We start from the raw sequence: 20,062 nt of genomic DNA on the forward strand, positions 1-20,062 counted from the left end.
CTTTTTACAAGTGGCTGCACTTCATCTGTCCAGCCTGCCCCCACTGGTCCAACCTGTGTGTAAATCCCTTCAATAAACCCTACATCTCATTCACTGACTCTGGGTTTCTTTTCCAGCCTCTCAAACATAGTGCTATCCCTATTGAAGTCAATGGGGATCTGGCACAAAAGTCACTTGATGCTGGGGTCAGGAAAGAGAGGAAGTCAATAAAGTAGTGGAGAGAGACCAGTTGAGTCTCTATGCCCAGGAAAAGCATCAGCTCAGAAGATGCATTCCTCTGAAAAGAGGCCATGTTAAATGGTAAGAACATTTAGGGGCACTCAAATGACGGGCATAGGAGAGGAATTATGTTCAACATCATTTTGACATTTTAAGTGTCTTCTACAAGCAGAAGAATGAACGAATGAAACTAAAGTTTTATGTCTTATACTCAATAAACCAATAATACTTATTAAAATGGCTATGCCTAAATCTTATTTAAAAAGGTGATTAAAAACTTTGCAGTATTTTTTTTTTTTCAATACATGTACTAGAAGAATAGGCATTCATTCCTGGTAGAGTTTAGTAAACAATTATAGTATACATAAGAAGAAAATAATTCCTTGCACTTGAGTTTCTGTTGATTAGCAGCACTAAAAGTAAACAAAGTAGATAAAATTCTTTAATGAAATTATCCTCTACTGTTATAGAAGAATTCTGGTCTAATTCCATTCTCAAATCTCTGTGACATTCACTATTCAGTCAAAAAATATGCATTAAGGACCTTCTATGCTTAAGTGAGAATACAATGATAAGCAACACAGTTTTTGTCTTTATGCATTCCTGCATCTTAAAAGGAATTCGAAAGGCTCATATACTGAAAGGAAATTATATTCAAGTTTTTACCCACACTTCTCCCAATGATAAGCAAAAAACCCAAATATTATTTGTAAAAAAAATGAGAAGACAAAGAGTAGCCTTTGAATTCCTGGAACTACAATGACCAGTAAAAATGACCTATATTGGTCACTTATGAATCATACGCATTATTGCTAACTCATTTTTCTCTTTTATATGCTATGTGTAGATACAGCAAGGAATTGCCATAATATCAGGTCTTAGTTAGCAAGAGGCAGCTTTGTTCAATGGTAGTTTAATTGGAATACATATCGCACAACATTTGGAAACTTTTTTAAGGTCTTGAGGTTTTTGCTTGCTCAGTTTTATCTCATGATAATCTACTTTATTAATTAACTTCCAGCTCGGCCAAGACACATTTAGTCTTAATGGAGTGTTGATTTGTGTTATCAATAACCTTCTAGCGAAGTTTGTTAATGAAATTTATGTTATGGGCCTTGTATAATTGTGTGAGGTGATCTTCTAAGGTGATTATCATTTAAATTTACTTCAACCAGATACCCTTTCCAATAACCACACACTCAGGCTTTCTTTGTAATCCATTTTTTTGTTGTTTTTCCAATCTTGTCCCTGAGCAACACATTGGTACCTGTTTTTGATTTACTTATTATTACCATATTAATGGTAACAATGTTGTGCTTTTCCAGTAAGACAGTTGCTGTAACAATTACTGTCCTTTTAATAACCACATTAAGCTTGCTTTAATACATTATTCATCTTAGTTATGTATTAGTATTAATTATGTAATTGCCACAGTATGACCAATGCATAATCAACCTGATCTATCTGAACTGGACGATCATGAAGCTTCTATAATGCAAAAGCATAGTGAAGATTTTTATTACTTCATTCAATATAGACTTATCAAGCACCTACTCTGCGTCAGCACTATATTAGACATCAGAAGGACAAATGCCAGTAAAACAGGTTTCCCTTTTTTCATGGACCTTATATCCTTGTGAAGAAGTCATATAATAATGATTTGAAAGATAAACAAAGACTGATTATTGAAATGTAGGAAGTAAATGCAGTGTTGCAATAAATAAATAACAGTGCTGACCCACAATTAAGGAAGCAAGAACGTATTTTTGGAGGAAGCAATATTTAAACAGAGACCTGAAGACTCAGAGACAGAATGCCAGCCAAATAAAGAGCTGGGAAGAGCATTCCAGGCACAGGACAGACAGTGCAAAGATCCTGTGGCAGTAAAGGATTTGAGTTTCCTAGGAACTGACATATAGAAGGCCAGTATGCCTGAAGCATGAGTGAGGGAGGTGCTTGAGAAGTGGGCAGGGCCCACTGTTTTGGGCCACATGGGATCCTGTGATGCACCACCCAGATTTCCCCACAGAACTGAAGCATTTATTCTTCCAGCTGCTAGTGGTGCTGCCTGCTGACTTCCTTCAGCTGTCCTCTTTGCCTTTCATGGCCCTAATCAACCTCTCAAAGACTTCTTTAGGAACCCAAACTGCAATGCCACAGTAAGTACATGGGATTTTACACTAAGTTAAGTGCGAGGCTATGGAAAGGCTTTAATAAAAGCAAGGGAGGATCACTTTACCTGATATGTGTAGAATTAGGGCAGAATAGAATCAGATGACTGGTTAGGAATCTATTGCAGTAATCCCAGCGAGATGATGATGGCTGAAACTAGAGTAATGGGAGTAGAAACTGAGAAAAGTGGATAAATACAAGACACATTTAGGGGTAGAATTGGTGATTGGCTAGTGAGAGAAAGGAAGTACCAAAGAATAACACCAAAGAGATAGTGCAACAAAATTTTAGAAGTGCAGTAGCAGAAAATGTAGGGCACCTGAATTCAATACTGCTTTGTGAAGCTTGAATAAGTACTGAGAAAAGACCCTTGCTTAACATTCTGTGAAATAATATTTTGGGTTCATTTTAGAAATTATCCCCAAAGAAATGTGTAATCAGTATGAATTGAAAACCATGGCCACAAATGATTATGTTATATATTGTAGTTTTTTATACTCAATGGTGTTTGAAAACAAATAATTGCAAATTCGTCACTATCTGGCACTTTGTAGCTAAGCTGAGCTTCAATATTGTAAACTGAATTAATGAACGTAAGAGAATATGGTTCACAGTTCTTATGATGCACTAGCATGGTCTCAGAAGTCAATAATGGCTTGATATTCCAGAAAACAGACTTGTACTGTTAAGTCTAAGGCCATAAAATCATTTTTAAATAGGTATTATACAAAGTCAGCATCTGTGAATGACTGTGGAATAAAACAGTAGAAATTAAATAGCTCCAGAAAAATTAGGAGTTATTTTTAGAGTAGGTTTGCACTAACCTAAGATTTAAAAAAATAAAATAAAATAAAGCTCTCGTTTAACAATTATTTTTCACTCAGATTCCTGATCTATCATATTGTGTATTTCACACGCGTCTGTGTGAAGAGATCACCAAACAGGCTTTGTGTGAGCAACAAGGCTGTTTATTTCACCTGGGTGCAGGCGGGCTGAGTCCAAAAAGAGAGTCAGCGAAGGGAGATAGGGGTGGGGCCATTTTATAAGATTTGGGTAGGTAAAGGAAAAAGGGGGGTTGTTCTCTGCCAGGCAGGGGTGGGGGCCACAAGGTGCTCAGCGGGGGAGCTTTTGAGCCAGGATGAGCCAGGAGAAGGAATTTCACAAGGTAATGTCATCAGTTAAGGCAGGAACAGGCCATTTTCACTTCTTTTGTGGTGGAATGTCATCAGTTAAGGCAGGAACTGGCCATCTGGATGTGTACGTGCAGGTCACAGGAGATATGATGGCTTAGCTTGGGCTCAGAGGCCTGACATTTCTGTCTTCTTATATTAATAAGAAAAATAAAACAAAATAGTGTTGAAGTGTCGGGGCAGTGAAAATTTTGGGGGATGGTATGGAGAGATAATGGGCGATGTTTCTCAGGGCTGCTTTGAGCAGGATTAGGGGCGGCGTGGGAACCTAGAGTGGGAGAGATTAAGCTGAAGGAAGATTGTGGGGTTGTTAAAAGAAACATTTGTTGTGTAGAATTATTGGTGATGGCCTGGATATGGTTTTGTATGAATTGAAAAACCAAACGGAGTAAGAGAAGGAGAAAAACAGGTATTAAAGGACTAAGAATTGGGAGGACCTAGGACATCTAATTAGAGAGTGTCCAAGGGGGTTCAGCGTAATCACTTACTTAGTTGGCAAGTTTTTGGGCTCTATTCTTGAGTTTTTTATGTTGTCATACACCAGGCCAGATTGATTTAGGTAAAAACAACACTCTTCATTTAAGAATATACAGAGTCCTCCTTTTTCAGCTGTGAGTAAGTCAAGGCCTCGGCGGTTTTGGAGGACAACTGCAGCTGAAGAGTCACCTTGGGCCTGGAGGACTGATAAAGTTTGTGGTATGTCTGTGATGCTAGCAGAGAAGTCATTAGACAGGCTACGGAAGGTCGTGACAGAGGTTGAAATGCCTGCGATTCCAGTACCGAGAGCAATAGTGGAGGCAGAAAGTCTTAAACTGACAAGCAAGGGAATTAGTGGAATAACTCTTTTTTGTCGTGTCAGTGTCATGAGGGGAACAGGGAGCTCTTCGGTCCTATTTGCAAATTGAATTTTGGGATTAAGGAAAACTAGTGTGCATGTGCCTGTCCAATTAGCAGGTAGACACATGTAGGTAGAGGATCCACACAGGAAGAAGACACCTTGTGTGAGGCAAAACTGGAGACGCAAAGTAAAAAGATGAGAAGGAGTGCTGAAAGGGGGTGCCTTATACCCAGACTCCTAGGGATCCAGCTAGGGCAGCAGCTGTCAGAGGTTGTAATGGGGACTGATGAGGTAACTGTGTAGAGGAGGAGGTTCGATTTTCGTGGTGTATGAGAAAACGTTGAGTACAAGCAACCTTTCACTGTTATTTACAGGGCTGGGTATAAGTAAACAAGAAGAGGGCTTTGGAGATGAAGAGTAAAGGAACATCGAGAAGGTGAAACGTTACCCAGGGGAATTCCAGTGGCCACAGGAATAGTAGTTTGTGTTGTAGGAGGTCTAAATATGGGGGGAGTAGAGTTGATATAGGGAGAAAGGTTTTTTAAGTAAGTGCGGAGGAGGGCGGCAGCTTGCTGATGTGAGATGTCCGGGGAAGTCTTGCTGGACCTGTCTAGAAAGTAAATGAGTTCTTCAGGAGGGTAAAGGCGAGGGCTGTTAAAGGAAGTTCGGAGGTGCAGGGAGACAGGAGATGTTGCCCAGTCTGCATGTAAGGTGGGGACAGCTGTGTAGGCGCTGGATGAAAGGGAAATGCAAAGCCAGTGGTTGTTCGCTAAGGAGGGATTAGAAACGGCTAGGAGAGAATAGTAAGGTTGATAGTGTGGTGGAGATAGCTGGGGAGAGGTAGAGGGTGGCATAAGAATGGGAATGAGAATAAGAGTGAGTATAAAAGTAAAGAATAGAACTTCATCAGGGTGAAAGTATTGGAGCGTCCCCTGCCAGCAAAGATCATCTATCCACTCTAAGAGGGAGTTAAGAGTTGCCAGTCCTGGGCAGGGGCAAATCCTCGAGCTTGATGTGTAGGAAGGGAGGGGGCCTGAATAATCCCTGAGGAGTAGTAGAATAGCAGATGGAACACTGAGAAGTTATTTCCTTGAGGATAGATTTCCACGATGGAAAGGAAATGAGAGCTTCTAAGAGATGGGCTAGTGGCTTGTACTATAGCACAGCCTGCCTTTGCTGGTGTGTGGTGATTAGGCCTGGTGGAACTACTATCAATAAACCAAATGTGATCAGGGTGAGGAACAGGGAAGGAGGAAATATGGGGAAATGGGGTGAATGTCAGGTGGATCAGAGAGATACAGTCACGAGGGTCAGGTGTGGTATCTGGAATAATGTGGGAGGCTGGATTGAAGTCGGGCCAGGAACAATGGTAGTTGTGGGAGACTCAACAAAGAGTGAATATAGCTGAAGGAGCCGGGGAGCAGAAAGTATATGTGTCAGGTGTGAGGAAGAAAATAGATTTTGGAAGTTATGAGAACTGTAGAGAGTGAGTTGAGCATAGTTTGTGATTTTGAGGGCCTCTAAAAGTATTAAGGCAGTGGCAGCCACTACACGCAGACATGAGGGCTAGGCTAAAACAGTAAGGTCAAGTTGTTTGGACAGAAAGGCTACAGGGCGCGATCCTGGCTCTTGTGTAAGAATTCTGACCACACTATCCATGCCTAGGAAGGAAAGGAGTTGTTGTTTTGTAGAAGGGATTGGGGTTTGGGAGATGAGTCAGACACGATCAGCAGGGAGAGCACGTGTGTTTTTATGAGATTATGTCGAGATAGGTAACAGATGAGGAAGAAATTTGGGCTTGACTGAAGTAATGGGGGCTGTCTGTGAAGCCTTGAGGCAGTACAGCCCAGGTAATTTGCTGAGCCTAATGTGTGTCAGGGTCAGTCCAAGTGAAAGCAAAGAGAGGCTGGGATGAAGGGTGCAAAAGAATAGTAAAGAAAGCATGTTTGAGATCCAGAACAAAATAATGGGGTTGTAGAAGGAGGTATTGAGGATAGGAGAGTATATGGGTTTGGCACCATGGGGTGGATAGGCAAAACAATTTGGTTGATAAGGCACAGATCCTGAACTAATCTGTAAGGCTTGTCTGGTTTTAGGACAGGTAAAATGGGGGAACTGTAAGGAGAGTTTATAGGCTTTAAAAGGCCATGCTGTAGCAGGTGAGTGATAACAGGCTTTAATCCTTTTAAAGTGTGCTGTGGGATGGGATATTGGCGTTGAGTGGGGTAAGGGTGATTAGGTTTTAATGAGATGGTAAGGGGTGCATGATCGGTCGCCAAGGTGGGAGTAGAGGTGTCCTATACTTGTGGGCTAAGTCCTATACTTGTGGGGAGATACAAGGGGAGGATGTGAAGGAGGCTTTGAACTGCGGGAAAAGGTGGCAATGAGGTGTGGCTGTAGCCCAGGAATAGTCAGGGAAGCAGATAATTTAGTTAAAATATCTCGGCCTAATAAGGGAACTGGGCAGGTGAGGATAACTAAAAGGAGTGCTTAAAAGAGTATTGTCTAAGTTGGCACCAGAGTCAGGGAGTTCTAAGAGGTTTAGAAGCCTGGCCATCAATACCCACAACAGTTATGGAAGCAAAGGAAACAGGCCCTTGAAAAGAAGGTAATGTGCAGTGGGTAGCCTCCATATTGATTAAGAAGGGGATGGACTTACCCTCCACTGTGAGAGTAACCTGAAGATCGGCATCTGTGATAGTCTAGGGGGCTTCCGAGGCGATCAGGCAGCATCAGTCTTCAGCTGCTAAGCCGAGAAGATCGGGGAAGGAGTCAGAGAGCCTTGGGCCAGAGTTCCAGGGGCTCTGGGAGTGGCTGCCAGGTGAGTTGAACAGTCCAATTTTCATTGGGGTCCTGCACAGATGGGACATGGCTTCGGAGGAATCCTGGGCTGTGGGCATTCTTTGGCTCAGTGGCCAGATTTCCAGCACTTGTAGCAAGCTCCTGGGGGAGGAAGTTCTGGAGGAACCCCTGGCAGCTGCGGTTCAGGCGTTTGGAAGTTCTTGTGTGCTGGAGATGTGGCTGGGGTTTGTCTCACAGTGGAGGCAAGGAATTGCAACTCAGAAATACATTGCTACTTGCCTGCCTCTACTTTATTATTGTACACCTTGAAGGCGAGGTTAATTAAGTCCTATTGTGGGGTTTGAGGGCTGGAATTTAATTTTTGGAGTTTTATTTAATGTCGGGAGCGGATTGGGTAATAAAATGTATATTGAGAATAAGACGGCCTTTTGACCTTTTAGGGTCTAGGGCTGTCTCAGCGTTGCTGCCAAATGAGCCATGAACTGGGCTGGATTTTTTATTTGATGAAAAAGAGCCTAAAAGCTATCTGATTTGGGATAAAGAAAAAGGAGCATTAACCTTGACTATGCCTTTAACTCTAGCCACCTTTTTAAGAGGAAATTGCTGGGCAGGTGGGGGAGGGCTAGTCGTGGAATGAAACTGTAAGTTGGAGCAGGTGTGAGGAGGGGATGTGATAAAAGGATTATAGGGTAGGCAAGCGGAGGCTCTGACCTAGCTCAGCCTGGTGAGGAGCAGCCTGGGGAGGAGGGGAGCGGTCAGATGGGTCTGTAGAAAAGGAAGGTTGGAAAGAGGAAAGACTTAGTGATGCTTGGGGTTGGGACTGAGAGGACAGTCGGGAGGGAAAGAAGGAAGATTTGGGATGAGTTGCATTGGAAACAGAGACTAGGAAGGGACTGATGTGTAACAGAATGCCTGGACGTCAGGCACCTCAGACCGTTTGCCCATTTTATGACAAGAATTATTTAGATCTTGTAGGATGGAAAAATCAAACGTGTTGTTTTCTGGCTACTTGGAACCACTTTCAAGTTTGTATTGGGGTCAAGCGGCATTGCAGAAGAAAATAATGTGTTTAGGTTTTAGGTCAGATGTGAGTTGAAGAGGTATTAAGTCTTTGAGAACACAGGCTAAGGGAGAAGGAGGAATGGGGGCTGGAAGGTTGCCTATAGTGAAGGATCCAAGTCCAGAGAAAAGAGAGGGTAGAGACACGGAGAGAAGGGGTGGGGAGTGCTTGCCCCCCAGGAAAGTGGAGAAGGGGTAGAGACATGGAGAGAAGGGGCTGGGGGGTTTTGTCCCCTAGAAAAGCAGAGAAGGGGTAGAGACAGGGAGAGAAGGGGTCAGACAGTTCTTGCCCCCCAGAAAAGCGGTACTTGCTGCTAAGGATGAAGGACCAAGGCAGGCATCCCTGCATGGTCAGACACCTCTGAAATTTGGGTGAATAATCAGGCAGGGGTCCCCGCGTGATTAAACACCAAGGGAAGACTGTCTTCCCGAGTCCGTGACCAGTGCCGGAGTTTTGGGTCCATGGATAAAACGTGTCTCCTTTGTCTCTACCAGAAAAGGAAAGGAACTGAAATTAAGAGAAGGGAGAGATTGAAGTGTGGCACCAAGATTGAAAGGAGAAAGGTTGAGGGATAGTGAGAGGTTGAAGAGAGTAAAAAGAGGCCACTTACTGGATTTAAAATTGGTGAGATGTTCCTTGGGCTGGTCGGTCTGAGGACCCGAGGTCATAAGTGGATCTTTCTCACGCAGCAAACAGCAGGAGGACAGGGGATTGATCTCCCAAGGGAGGTACCCTGATCTGAGTCACGGCACCAAATTTCATGTGCGTCCGTGTGAAGAGACCACCAAACAGGCTTTGTGTGAGGAACAAGGCTGTTTATTTCACCTGGGTGCAGGCGGGCTGAGTCCGAAAAGAGCGAAGGGAGATAGGGGTGGGGCCGTTTTATAAGATTTGGGTGGGCAAAGGAAAAAGGGGGGTTGTTCTCTGGCAGGCAGGGGTGGGGGGTCACAAGGTGCTCAGCGGGGGAGCTTTTAAGCCAGGATGAGCCAGGAGAAGAAATTTCACAAGGTAATATCAGTTAAGCCAGGAACAGGCCATTTTCACTTGTTTTGTGGTGGAACGTCATCAGTTAAGGCAGGAACTGGCCATCTGGATGTGTACGTGCAGGTCACAGGGGATATGACAGCTTAGCTTGGGCTCAGAGGCCTGACAGTGTATACTTTGCCAGCGAATGTTACTGGTTATAGACATTAGAATTCATTCCTGTTTAAGCAGAAAGGGATTTATTAAGAGATATTAGGAAGTTGTCCAATCACTGAAAGTACAGGTGGGGCAAAGCTAGATTGACCTAGGAACAGCTCCCAAGACCACATAATAGAAATTGTCTGTTGAGAGAGAGGCTAACTCATCTGACTTTAAACTTACGCTGCCTCTACCATAATCTAGAACGAACCATTGCCACCAATGACCACCCAAACTACGCTGCTTCTGCTGTGATTCCAGAAGCACTTCACTTACCCTTAAACTCAGAAATACCTATGCTTGCAAATGTGGATGTCACCGCACTATTTTTCCAAGCAGTTGATCAAATCGAAGGCTCATTAAGCTGTATCTGATTGGTGAACTCTAAGTCACATGTCTGTACTCTAACAGCAAGTTGTGCTGGGAGATGTAGTTTTTTCAATTCTGTGTTGGGGAGGCACAATGCACAATGTGGGAAACTATCACCACATGGAGAAATCATTGAGAAAAAAATCTTCCACAAATAATAGACATGAATGACAGAGGTCCATCATAATATTTCAATTTATTTTTTATTTTATTTTATTTTTTTTTGAGACGGAGTCTCACTCTGTCGCCAGGCTGGAGTGCAATGGCACTATCTCGGCTCACTGCAACCCCTGACTCCCTGGTTCAAGCAATTCTCCTGTCCCAGACTCCCAAGTAGCGGGGATTACAGGCACGCACAACCACGCCCAGCTAATCTTTGTATTTTTAGTAGAGATGGGGTTTCACCATGTTGGCCAGGATGGCCTCGATCCCCTGACCTCGCGATCTGCCCGTCTTGGCCTCTCAAAGTGCTGGGATTACAGGCGTAAGCCACTGCACCAGGCCCATTTCAAAATCTTTACTCATGGTTAAGTTCTATTAATAACATTAATATACCCCATTTTCCACTGAATAATATATACTGACCCCTGAAATAATTTTTAGAAAAATTTGGGAACCAAAGAATTGTATATGCTTGATTTAGAATGTTCCTCATGAATAATGAGTATTGAAATCTGCATTAATATCTTCAGTAATGAATCAACTACCCCTTTTTTAGCAAAGTCTTTAAAAAGATTTTCAACAAAACTATAATTGATTATTTGAGCTCACCAGATAGGGTTGCTGCTTAAGAGATTTATTTATAGCACGTTAGATCTAAAACTGATAATACTTTAATAATTCCACAAGGTCCTCAAATAACTCACTCCAAGATAAATCAGAGACAGTGAGGAATCTTTTCATTGGATGTGTCTGGGCACCATCCATGGCCAACAAGCTCAGTGTGCTGGAGTTCAGGGTTTTCTATTTTCTTTGTTTCTACAGTTAGTTAGCATGTGAATTTTCAGAAGTAGGTGGACTGGCATCAGTCCTTCTGGTATCTTCCAAAGCAAGTTTTTGAATAGAGTATCTACTAGAGTTTCCAGTACAAGGCTCTATTTGAATCCTTCCAATAGTTGTAGAGATTTTGCCTGCTTTTGTTCAACTTTCTTTTAACAGCTTCTTCTTTATTACCAACAATCTTTGTGTTAGGCAGCAATAAAACAGATGGTGAACAAGTCTTTATCAAAGCAATCTTTTATAGAGACAAAATCCCTCTAGGATAATGACCCTAAATCAGATCTAAAGAAAAAATTCAATGGAAATGTTGTACGAGTGTTTCGTGACCTACACAACAGACTCCTACTATTTCACATGGTTGGCTTAATTGAAAAATGGTTAGTTTTTGTTTTGCCCAGTCTAATACTATTGCACTCAGGAATAATAATTCTATTAGCATATATATATATGTTTCTAAATCTAAAATACATTATTTAATTCTCGTAACACAGTGAGTGAACAAAAGCATTGCGTGGGCTGAATGTAGACTACAAATAAAAATGGTCATTTAGATTCTAATACTACGTTATCTAAAAAGTTACCTTCAATCATTGGCAATCATTAAATATTTTACTTTTACTTAGGCAATAACAACATTCCCTAACAGGTAATTCTTCTTTGGAGGTCTCTACTAAATAGCTCTACTTAAAATAGCAGAGCTGAGTCAACATCTGAGAATGCATTATGAGTGTAGGCAGCAAAATGACTCACAAAATGGTAAACATACGAAGAAGCCAAACCTTCACTTTAAAAGATTAATGATAGTATACAACAAATGACAAAGTAAGCATCTGTCTCTACTACCTTTTACCTGGGAGTATTTCTCTGGACTCTAAATAAGCATTCCATATAGATATTCTGTAAGTTTATATTGAATAATTTATATGCTTTGACTGTGCCTACTCTTTTTCATTGTACCACAAAGCTGTTGAGCTTTATATAGAACTTCAGTTTAGTGCATTTATTTGTCAAGCTATAGGTATAAAAACCAGCTATTCTAGCATTTACCTCATTCATTCAGCTTCCTCTTCTGAGCCTTTCCTTCTGAGATTTTTCTTCACCATCTTACCTCTTTTTCTTTCTTCATATCCTTGGTATAAAAATGTAAATAGTTTTTCAGCTAGAAGGAACCAGCAAAGATGTCCCCTAGGTTTCATCTGTATAGATTACTGGTAAGTTTATTACCTCTAAGAGCTAGTTCCTAACAATAGCTCTCATCTGCATAGTAAAGGGCCTCCTCCATCTCATTTCTTACATCCTTCTAGATCCCAAAATAATTTAAACACTGTCAGCAATTCTCTCTCTGAAAGCTCCATTAGCCCATATACTATAGAACCAGTCTGGGACACTCTAGTTAATGGTACACTCATCCTGTGACTTAGATCTCCCATAGAGTGGCATGGATGCCCTCTTGCTCTGGTACCTTTTGGTCATCTTCTCTCTATGTCTGCACCTGTCCCCTATGGCCCTGGCCACATCTGCCTCTAGATTTAGTCATCTGTATTGACTACTGTTACCATTAAGTAGGAAAACACTTTTTCTTTAAGTGCCATTCTTGGCAAGGCAGAATAGGGGCGATGTTGGGTTCTTAGTATTTATTTTGGTTAATTCATCTTGAATGTGCACATGGGTATTCTAAATCCAAGACAGCTTTGTTATTAATTAGTTTATAGTAAATAATAAAATTATTGGACCATTTCCCCAAAACTTACCTTGGAACAAAGGGATGAAAGCAGCTGGAAACATCTCCTTCATGAGTGGCCAGACACTCCCCAGGTAAGAAAAAGAGAACAACAAATTTTCTTCTTTTACATACTTAAGAGAGATGGCCTGCTACTCATTTCCTAAGAGGAGAGAGAACAAAACCAAAATATTTGTTCCTTAGAAATAAGATGGAGGCTGGGCATGGTGGCTCAGGCCCATAATCCCAGCACTTTGGGTGGCCAAGGTGGGAGGATTGCTTGAGCCCAGGAGTTTCAAGACTAGTCTGGGTAAAATAGTGATAACTCATATCTACAAAAAAAAATTAAAAAATAAGCCGCGTGTGGTGCCACATGCCTGTAGTCCTAGATATTTGGGAGGCTGAGATGAGAGGATTGCTTGAGCCCAGGAGGCAGAGGCTGCAGTAAGCTAACATTGCACCACTGCATTCCTGCTTGTGTGATAGAGCGAGAACTCGGAAAAAAAAGAGAGAGAAAGAATGAGAGAAAAAGGAAAAAAAGAAAAAGAAAGAAATGGAATGGAAAGAGTGCTGGGTTCTCACCCTAACCTTTGGGAATGTAAATGTCTTTCTAGATAAACCCAGATCCTGGTTTTTATAATCTAAAGGCATCTCCTAAATTCGGGATTCATCTCTTTTGCTATGTAAATACATAGAAGATAGTGCTCCAGTCCTCCTGATACCTTGGGACTTTACTTAGGGACCTAGTCTAGCTGTAACTATTTAGCTCTCAGGAAGACAGGAAAAGTGTTATCTTTTCAAATCAGAAATAGAACTACTTCTAGTATATGATGAGTAAAATGCTTCAAGGGAAGTGAAAGCAAACATTCCCTATCTGCATATCAGACTCATCTCCTTGCCTTAGGAAACTAGGGCTTCTTTCCTGGGAAAACCAGGAAAGTGTTATTTCCACCTGAGAGTCTGTGTCCTTTTCTCAGAACAGAATTATTTGAATTGCTAGTGTGGAATCTAGCAATTCAAAATTCTTGGAACCCCAAAATTGCTAAGCTAAAGGGAAAATTCAAGCTGGGAACTGCCCAGGGCAAACCTGCCTCCCATTCTATTCAGTCATCCCTCTGCTCACAGAGATAGATGCAGATCTAATTGCCTCCTTTGGAAAGACTTATCAGAAAATCAAAGAATGCAACCATGTCTCTCACCTACTTGTGACCTGCAAGTCCCCTCCCCGCTTCGAGTTGTCTCCTCCTTTCTGGACTGAACCCATGTAATTCTTATATATATTGATTGATGTCTCACGTCTCCCTAAAATGTATAAAACCAAGCTGTGCCTTGACCACCTTGGGCACATGTCATCAGGATTTCCTGAGGCTGTGTCATGGGTGTGCATCCTCAACCTTGGCAAAATAAACTTTCTAAAGTAATTGAGACCATCTCAGATATGTGGGGTTCACACTAGTAAAGATGTTTTGGTGGTGGTGGTTTGTTTTGTTTCTGTCTTTTTAATTTTTTGATTTTTGATTTTTTTTTTTGAGATGGAGTCTCACTCTTGTCACCCAGGCTGGAGTGCAGTAGTGTAATCCTGGCTGACTGCAACCTCCGCAGTTCTCCTGCCTCAGCCTCCCAAGTAGCTGGAATTACAGGCATGTACCACCACACCCGGCTAATTTTTGTGTTTTTTTAGTAGAGATGGGGTTTCACCATGCTGGCCAGGCTGGTCTCAAACTCCTGACCTCAGGTGATCCGCCCCCCTCGGCCTTCCAAAGTGCAGAGATTACAGGCGTGAGTCACCGTGCCTGGCCTGTTTCTGTCATTTTTTAAAAGGCTTTCCATATCCATAGTTTTCTCCTCAGACCAGGGTGGGAAGCGGTGGTAGTGTCTTGTGCTCAGTACCTCTTCACTTAAAGTGACATATTCTGCTGTGTCAGGATCCTTGTTCTCTCTGGCTATAACTTTCATCAATATCTTCTGCATTCTCCTTACTGTCTATAAACCACAATTATGGGCAAGATTCAAGTTCTTTTCTGTGAAATTCTTAGGTTTCAAGAAAATCAGGAGTTATGATTAAATATGATGGAGTGTCACCTAGTTCTGCATGTGAGTATCCACGAGCTGTTGCTCATGTGCAGTTACTATTTACAACCTGGAGACGATGTATAAGATAAATCTAGTTTATAATAAAATAGCAAGATTGAATAGATCGTAACTGTGTCAGCTGTGGTGAAGGCACTAAAAATTAAGTATTTTTCTTTTCTGAATTGACAGATAATGACAATAATCACACATTATTGTTTGTATTAGATTATTCTTTCAAATATATTTAGTATTCCTTGTGTCAAAGATATTGTTTTCTTCCAAGTCATTTTGTATAAAGTAATATCCCCCTACACTCTGGCATAATAAAGCAACCAACTCATATTGCAAGTTTTGTTTTTCAGACAAAAAAAAACAGTTAAGATATATGCAATTTTGCTATTTTATTATAAATTACATTCATCTTATTCAACGTCTTTAGGTTTTAAATAGTAGCTGCCCTTGTAGTTACATGCTATTTTAATTCTCCAATGAATATCTTATATATAGAAATAAAGAATATAACTCTAAAAGTGCTTTTCATGCAGTTTCTCATTTATTACTCATAATACGCCGTTATCAACTGAACTGTGTCCCCACCCCCCCAAATTCATATGTTGAAGCTCTGACCCTCAGAGTGATTGTGTTTGGAGTATGGCCTATAAAAAGGTAGTAAAGGTTGAGTCACAAAAGTGAGTCTTTTTTTTTTTTTTTTTTTTTTCTCTGAGACAGAGTCTCACTCTTGTCGCCCAGGCTGGAATGCAGAGATGTGATCTCGGCTGACTGCAACCTCCGCCTCCCAAGTTCAAGCAATTCTCCTACCTCAGCCTCCCGAGTAGCTGGGATTACAGGCGCGTGCCACGAGGCCCAGCTAATTTCTGTATTTTTAGTCGAGACGGGGTTTCACCATGTTAGCCAGGCTGGTCTTGAACTGGCTGGTCTCGAACTCCTGACCTCGTGATCCGCCTGCCTCAGCCTCCCAAAGTGCTGGGATTACAGGCATGAGCCACCATGCCCAGCAAGAGTGAGTCTTAATCCAGTAAGACTAGTGTCCTCATAAGACAAGGAAGAGACCTAAGAGGCCTCTCTCTCCCTGAGTGCACATGGAGAAAAGGCCCTCTGAGGATTCAGTGAGAAGGTGGCCCTCCACAAACCAGGAAGACAGGCCTCACTAGAAACCAGTCCTGAGGGCATCCTGATCTTGGACTTCTAGAAATGTGGCAAATTAATTTCTGTTGTTTAAGCCACTCAGTCTGTGGTAGCTCAATTTTACAAATAAGAAAAGAGGCCCAGGAAAGGTTCAGAAACTTGCTCAAGGTCACAGATTTTTAGCAGACTGGATGGCTACAAGATCAGTCGAAATAAGTTAGAAAAGATTTGAAAAGAAGTGCCATAAGCAGGAATATTTAATACACAGAGTATAGTTTATAACAAAACAGCAAGATTGCTTACAGCCTAACTGGATTGCTGGATGAGAAATTCAGGCAGAGAGAAGCAATCTTGTAGAGAACATCATGTGACACAGAAAAGGCAGAAATAGGCTTTTATCTGTTCTTTTGATGCTGGATAACCTTTGGAGCCAATTTAGGAAGAACTTTCTAGAGGTTCACCTAGGGAAAGAAATGAGAGAGTAGCTAGATGATAAAGTTTGAGACAGTAAGATATCCGCTAATACAAAATAAGGAAAAAGACTACTTCCCACTGTGTTTAGAATACAGTTCAAATTCCTTAACATGGACTATCTTTGTGGTACGATGCTGTAATTTATTAACCAATCCAGGACATTTTTTGAAGTCAAAGGGAGTGCTATTACAATTTTTCCAGGAAAATATGGTTAAACTAGGACAGTTCTGGGCAAACATGTATATACAGTTACCTTGGCGATAAATGAAGGCCCTGCATCATCTGACCACATCTTGTTAAATTTTCCCCATTCACTGATCCTACTTTCTTCCAGTTCTTTGAACATACTCACCTCTAAGCTCATTCTTGTTCAGGGACCCAACACATACTTTCAGTCTATCTTGTTCAGCTCTTCTCTCTTTGCCTGGTTAACTAATAATCTCTGTAGTGATCACACTCTGTAGGCCAGTTACACAGCAACACTTCCCTACTTTTTTCTCAATTGTACCTGGATTTTGCCCAGCTGTCCCTCACACACCCTCTATCACTTGAGAAACTCTGTAACTACAACCTTAGTCCAGGGATGAATACTCACAGGAAGAAGTTGGTCAGCTATGGCATTCCTCTGTCTGCCAACAACTTTAGTTTTCAGAGACAGGGTCTTGCTCTGTTGCTCAGGTTGGTGTACAGTGGTGCCATCATAGCTCACTGCAGCCTCAAACTCATGGGCTCAAGCGATCCTCCTGCTTCAGCCTCGGAAAGCACTGAGATTACAGGTATGATCCACTGTACCCAGCCTTGTCTGGGCAATGACTTAAGGAAAATATATTAGTTTGGAGCTTCACATGGCAGAAAACTCTCCTAATTAGTGGTTTGAATGAAACAGAAATTCATGTCTGTCCCTCATTTAAAAGAAGTGAGGAAGGAGACAGCCAGGGGCCGGGATGGTGTTATAGCTGTCAAGCACTCAGGGTCCATATTGCCTTGTTATCTTCACATGTGGCTGTAGATCTTCAGATCATATTCACATTGCAGCAGCGGGAAGCAAGAAGGGACAGGGAAGGCTACACCCCTTCCTTGTAAGAATAGAACCCAGAAATCATTTCCACTTATCTCTATTGCCAAAATAGTCAAAAGGCCACACACCTGGTTCTTAGGAAAGCTGGGAAATGTAATCTTTGTTCCAGGTGGCTCTGTGCCCCACTGAAAACTTAGGATCATGGATCTTGATGCAAAACTAGCAGTCTTTCTGCCACACTGCACCAATTAGCCCGAAGGGAAGGACTTAGTCCTAGCATACTCCTCTTTCCCTCTCCTGCTGGACATGACCAAGAAGACAAGAAATCCTAGTTGCCACTCTTTAAGTGAGGGAAAAATAAACATCTAATTTTTTTGAGACTGCTTATAACCATAAAAAGACTCAGGCTTAAAAGGAAATTGATACTGTGGACAGCAGAGCAAAAACAAGAACCCAGGCAGGCACCTGATAATATGGTTGAGCCACTGAAACCCACCAGAAGCAAAACCTGCTCTAGCTCTCCATGAGCTACCGAGAGAAGAAACTTCTTTATTGCGCAGGCCACTTTGTGGTTCAGAGTTTCTTTTCCTCGTAGCTGAAATCGTCTTAACGAAATTCCCTACACACTCAATCTCTGTTATAATTTGTCTTAGTAACCTCTTCTTTTCCTTTATAGCCTTCATTATAATTTTGAATCATTTATTTGTTACTTGCTTGAAGTTTATCTCCTCTGCTAGGCTGTGAGCCATGACCTTGGGGTCTAGATTTGTTTTGTACTTTATTGTATACCTGGTGAACGAAACGAAATGGCTAGCACGATGCTTGGCACACAGTAGGTGTGTAAATAAATGGTAGCTATCATAAAAATGATGTTTGGCTAATAAGCCTTCTCATTCAAAGAGACCGCTTCTCCTTAAAGGCAGCATTGAAGCCACATGAAGTAATGAAGAAGGACAGTTTGGGGAGTCATTTTCTCCTTTATTCTGCAGGATTTTGTCATATACTACTCATTTCAACTACATGAAGATCTATTTTATAGTTTTGGTGTGGCCTCAAATTTGAATATCGGACTACTTTGAGCTGTAGCTTGGTCTTAAAAGGAACAACTGCAGAGCTGAGTGCCCAGGTGACAGTCACAGCTGCAGCATCGGCGGTCATGCTGTTGCTTTCGCTCAGATATCACAGGAGTGGCGACTACATAAATGCGACTAGGGTAGTTCTCAGTCTCTTCTGTCACATTACAATCTTGAAGTGATGTCTTCCCAAACACTGGAGGCCTTGCCTTCTTATCTGCAGATGGCAATCCTATTCACGTCTAGCTTTTAGGCACACAGTTTCCTTCCCGAGGGCATGTTTCTTGATAAGTTTTTCCTTTTTTATGCCCTCTTCCCAAAGCCCCAAAACCTGTCATTTTTTTAAACTTCAGGTAATAGGAAATAATTTAAATAATATGTTTATATCTACAGGTAATCTCCAAAGTCTTTACATTCCACGTTGAGGCGTACTTCTAATGTCTTTTCTGTCTCATCTACTGTTTGTTTATATACCTAGGATATTAATTTTCAATTACAGTCATGTGCCACAAATGATGTTTCAGTCAAGTACAGACTGCATATATGTAATATATAAGATTACATATATAATTCTGTATTCTTATTGTACCTTTTCTATGTTTAGATATATATAGATACACAAATACCATTGTGTTACAGTAGCCTACAGTATTTTTTTTTTTTTTTTTTTTTTTTTTTGAGACGGAGTCTCGCTCTGTCGCCCAGGCTAGAGTGCAGTGGCACGATCTCGGCTCACTGCAAGCTCCGCCTCCCGGGTTCACGCCATTCTCCTGCCTCAGCCTCTCCGAGTAGCTGGGACTACAGGCGCCCGCCACCGCGCCCGGCTAATTTTTTGTATTTTTAGTAGAGACGGGGTTTCACCGTGGTCTCGATCTCCTGACCTCGTGATCCGCCCGCCTCGGCCTCCCAAAGTGCTGGGATTACAAGCGTGAGCCACCGCGCCCGGCCTAGCCTACAGTATTGAGTACAGTTACATGCCGTACAGGTTTGTAACCTAGGAGCAATAGGCCATACCATATAGGCTAGATATGTGTTAGGCTATGCATCTAAGTTTCTGCAAGAACCCTCTATCATGTTTACACAATGATGGAATTGCCTGACGATGCAGTTGTCATAACATATCTTTGTTGTTAACCAATGCATGACTGTATTATTTATCTCAGTTCTCCATTCTATCTAAATGTGATTAATTACTACATAAGGTGCTCAGGAAAAAAAGTGTAACCATGGCATTGATCATTGGTAAAATATGTATCTTCACTTTCAAAAACTTTGCTTAGTTTTTTTTTTACTTTTAGCAATGGTGATACTAAATAGGTATCATTTATTGAGTCCCTACACTATTCCAGGTATTATGATAGATAGTTTATATAATGCAAGCAGAAAAAGTATGCATTTAATCAGTGGGCCAAGGGTTATACTACAAGCTGCTCTATGTTATACAGAATGAATAGTTGGAATGGTTCAGTAATAGGAAATTATCTGAATTTATAACATTTTAAATTATCATTTGCATTTAGATGTTACTCACTGAATTATAAAAATTCACACAGATCGAAAATACATTTTTAAAATTTGATAAAGTTCACAGAATAACTTGGAGGGTTAAAAGCAACTCATCTTTTTATTTGTATGAGTATTTTTTAGATTTATAAATATCCCTATTTTTAAAATTTTTGAGATTTAATTCACTCACCTCACCTAATCATGGATACTTTGTCTTAAAA

General features: G+C 41.3%; 1 protein-coding gene across 4 annotated transcripts in view; it reads right to left on the reverse strand.

Annotated features, from left to right (window-relative positions):
• Positions 1–18,963, reverse strand: part of ASB5 (ankyrin repeat and SOCS box containing 5) — a 96,367-nt gene extending 77,404 nt beyond the window's left edge. For 2 of the 4 annotated variants that reach the window (XM_055276455.2, XM_055276454.2), the window contains exons 1-4: positions 16,840–18,963; positions 16,074–16,231; positions 12,583–12,714; positions 11,879–11,960 (exon numbers count right to left, since the gene is read on the reverse strand). In XM_055276455.2, coding sequence (XP_055132430.1) covers positions 11,879–11,883 — 5 coding nt within the window. In that variant the 5' untranslated portion in view covers positions 11,884–11,960; positions 12,583–12,714; positions 16,074–16,231; positions 16,840–18,963. Of the gene's footprint in view, positions 1–2,458; positions 2,548–8,891; positions 9,010–11,878; positions 11,961–12,582; positions 12,715–16,073; positions 16,232–16,839 lie in introns of those variants that run through there. The other 2 variants (XM_055276458.2, XM_055276459.2) reach the window with 2 other exon arrangements.
• Positions 18,964–20,062: the final 1,099 nt, after the last annotated feature.

The sequence above is a fragment of the Symphalangus syndactylus genome, chromosome 4, assembly GCF_028878055.3.
Source record: "Symphalangus syndactylus isolate Jambi chromosome 4, NHGRI_mSymSyn1-v2.1_pri, whole genome shotgun sequence".
Lineage (NCBI taxonomy): Eukaryota > Metazoa > Chordata > Mammalia > Primates > Hylobatidae > Symphalangus > Symphalangus syndactylus.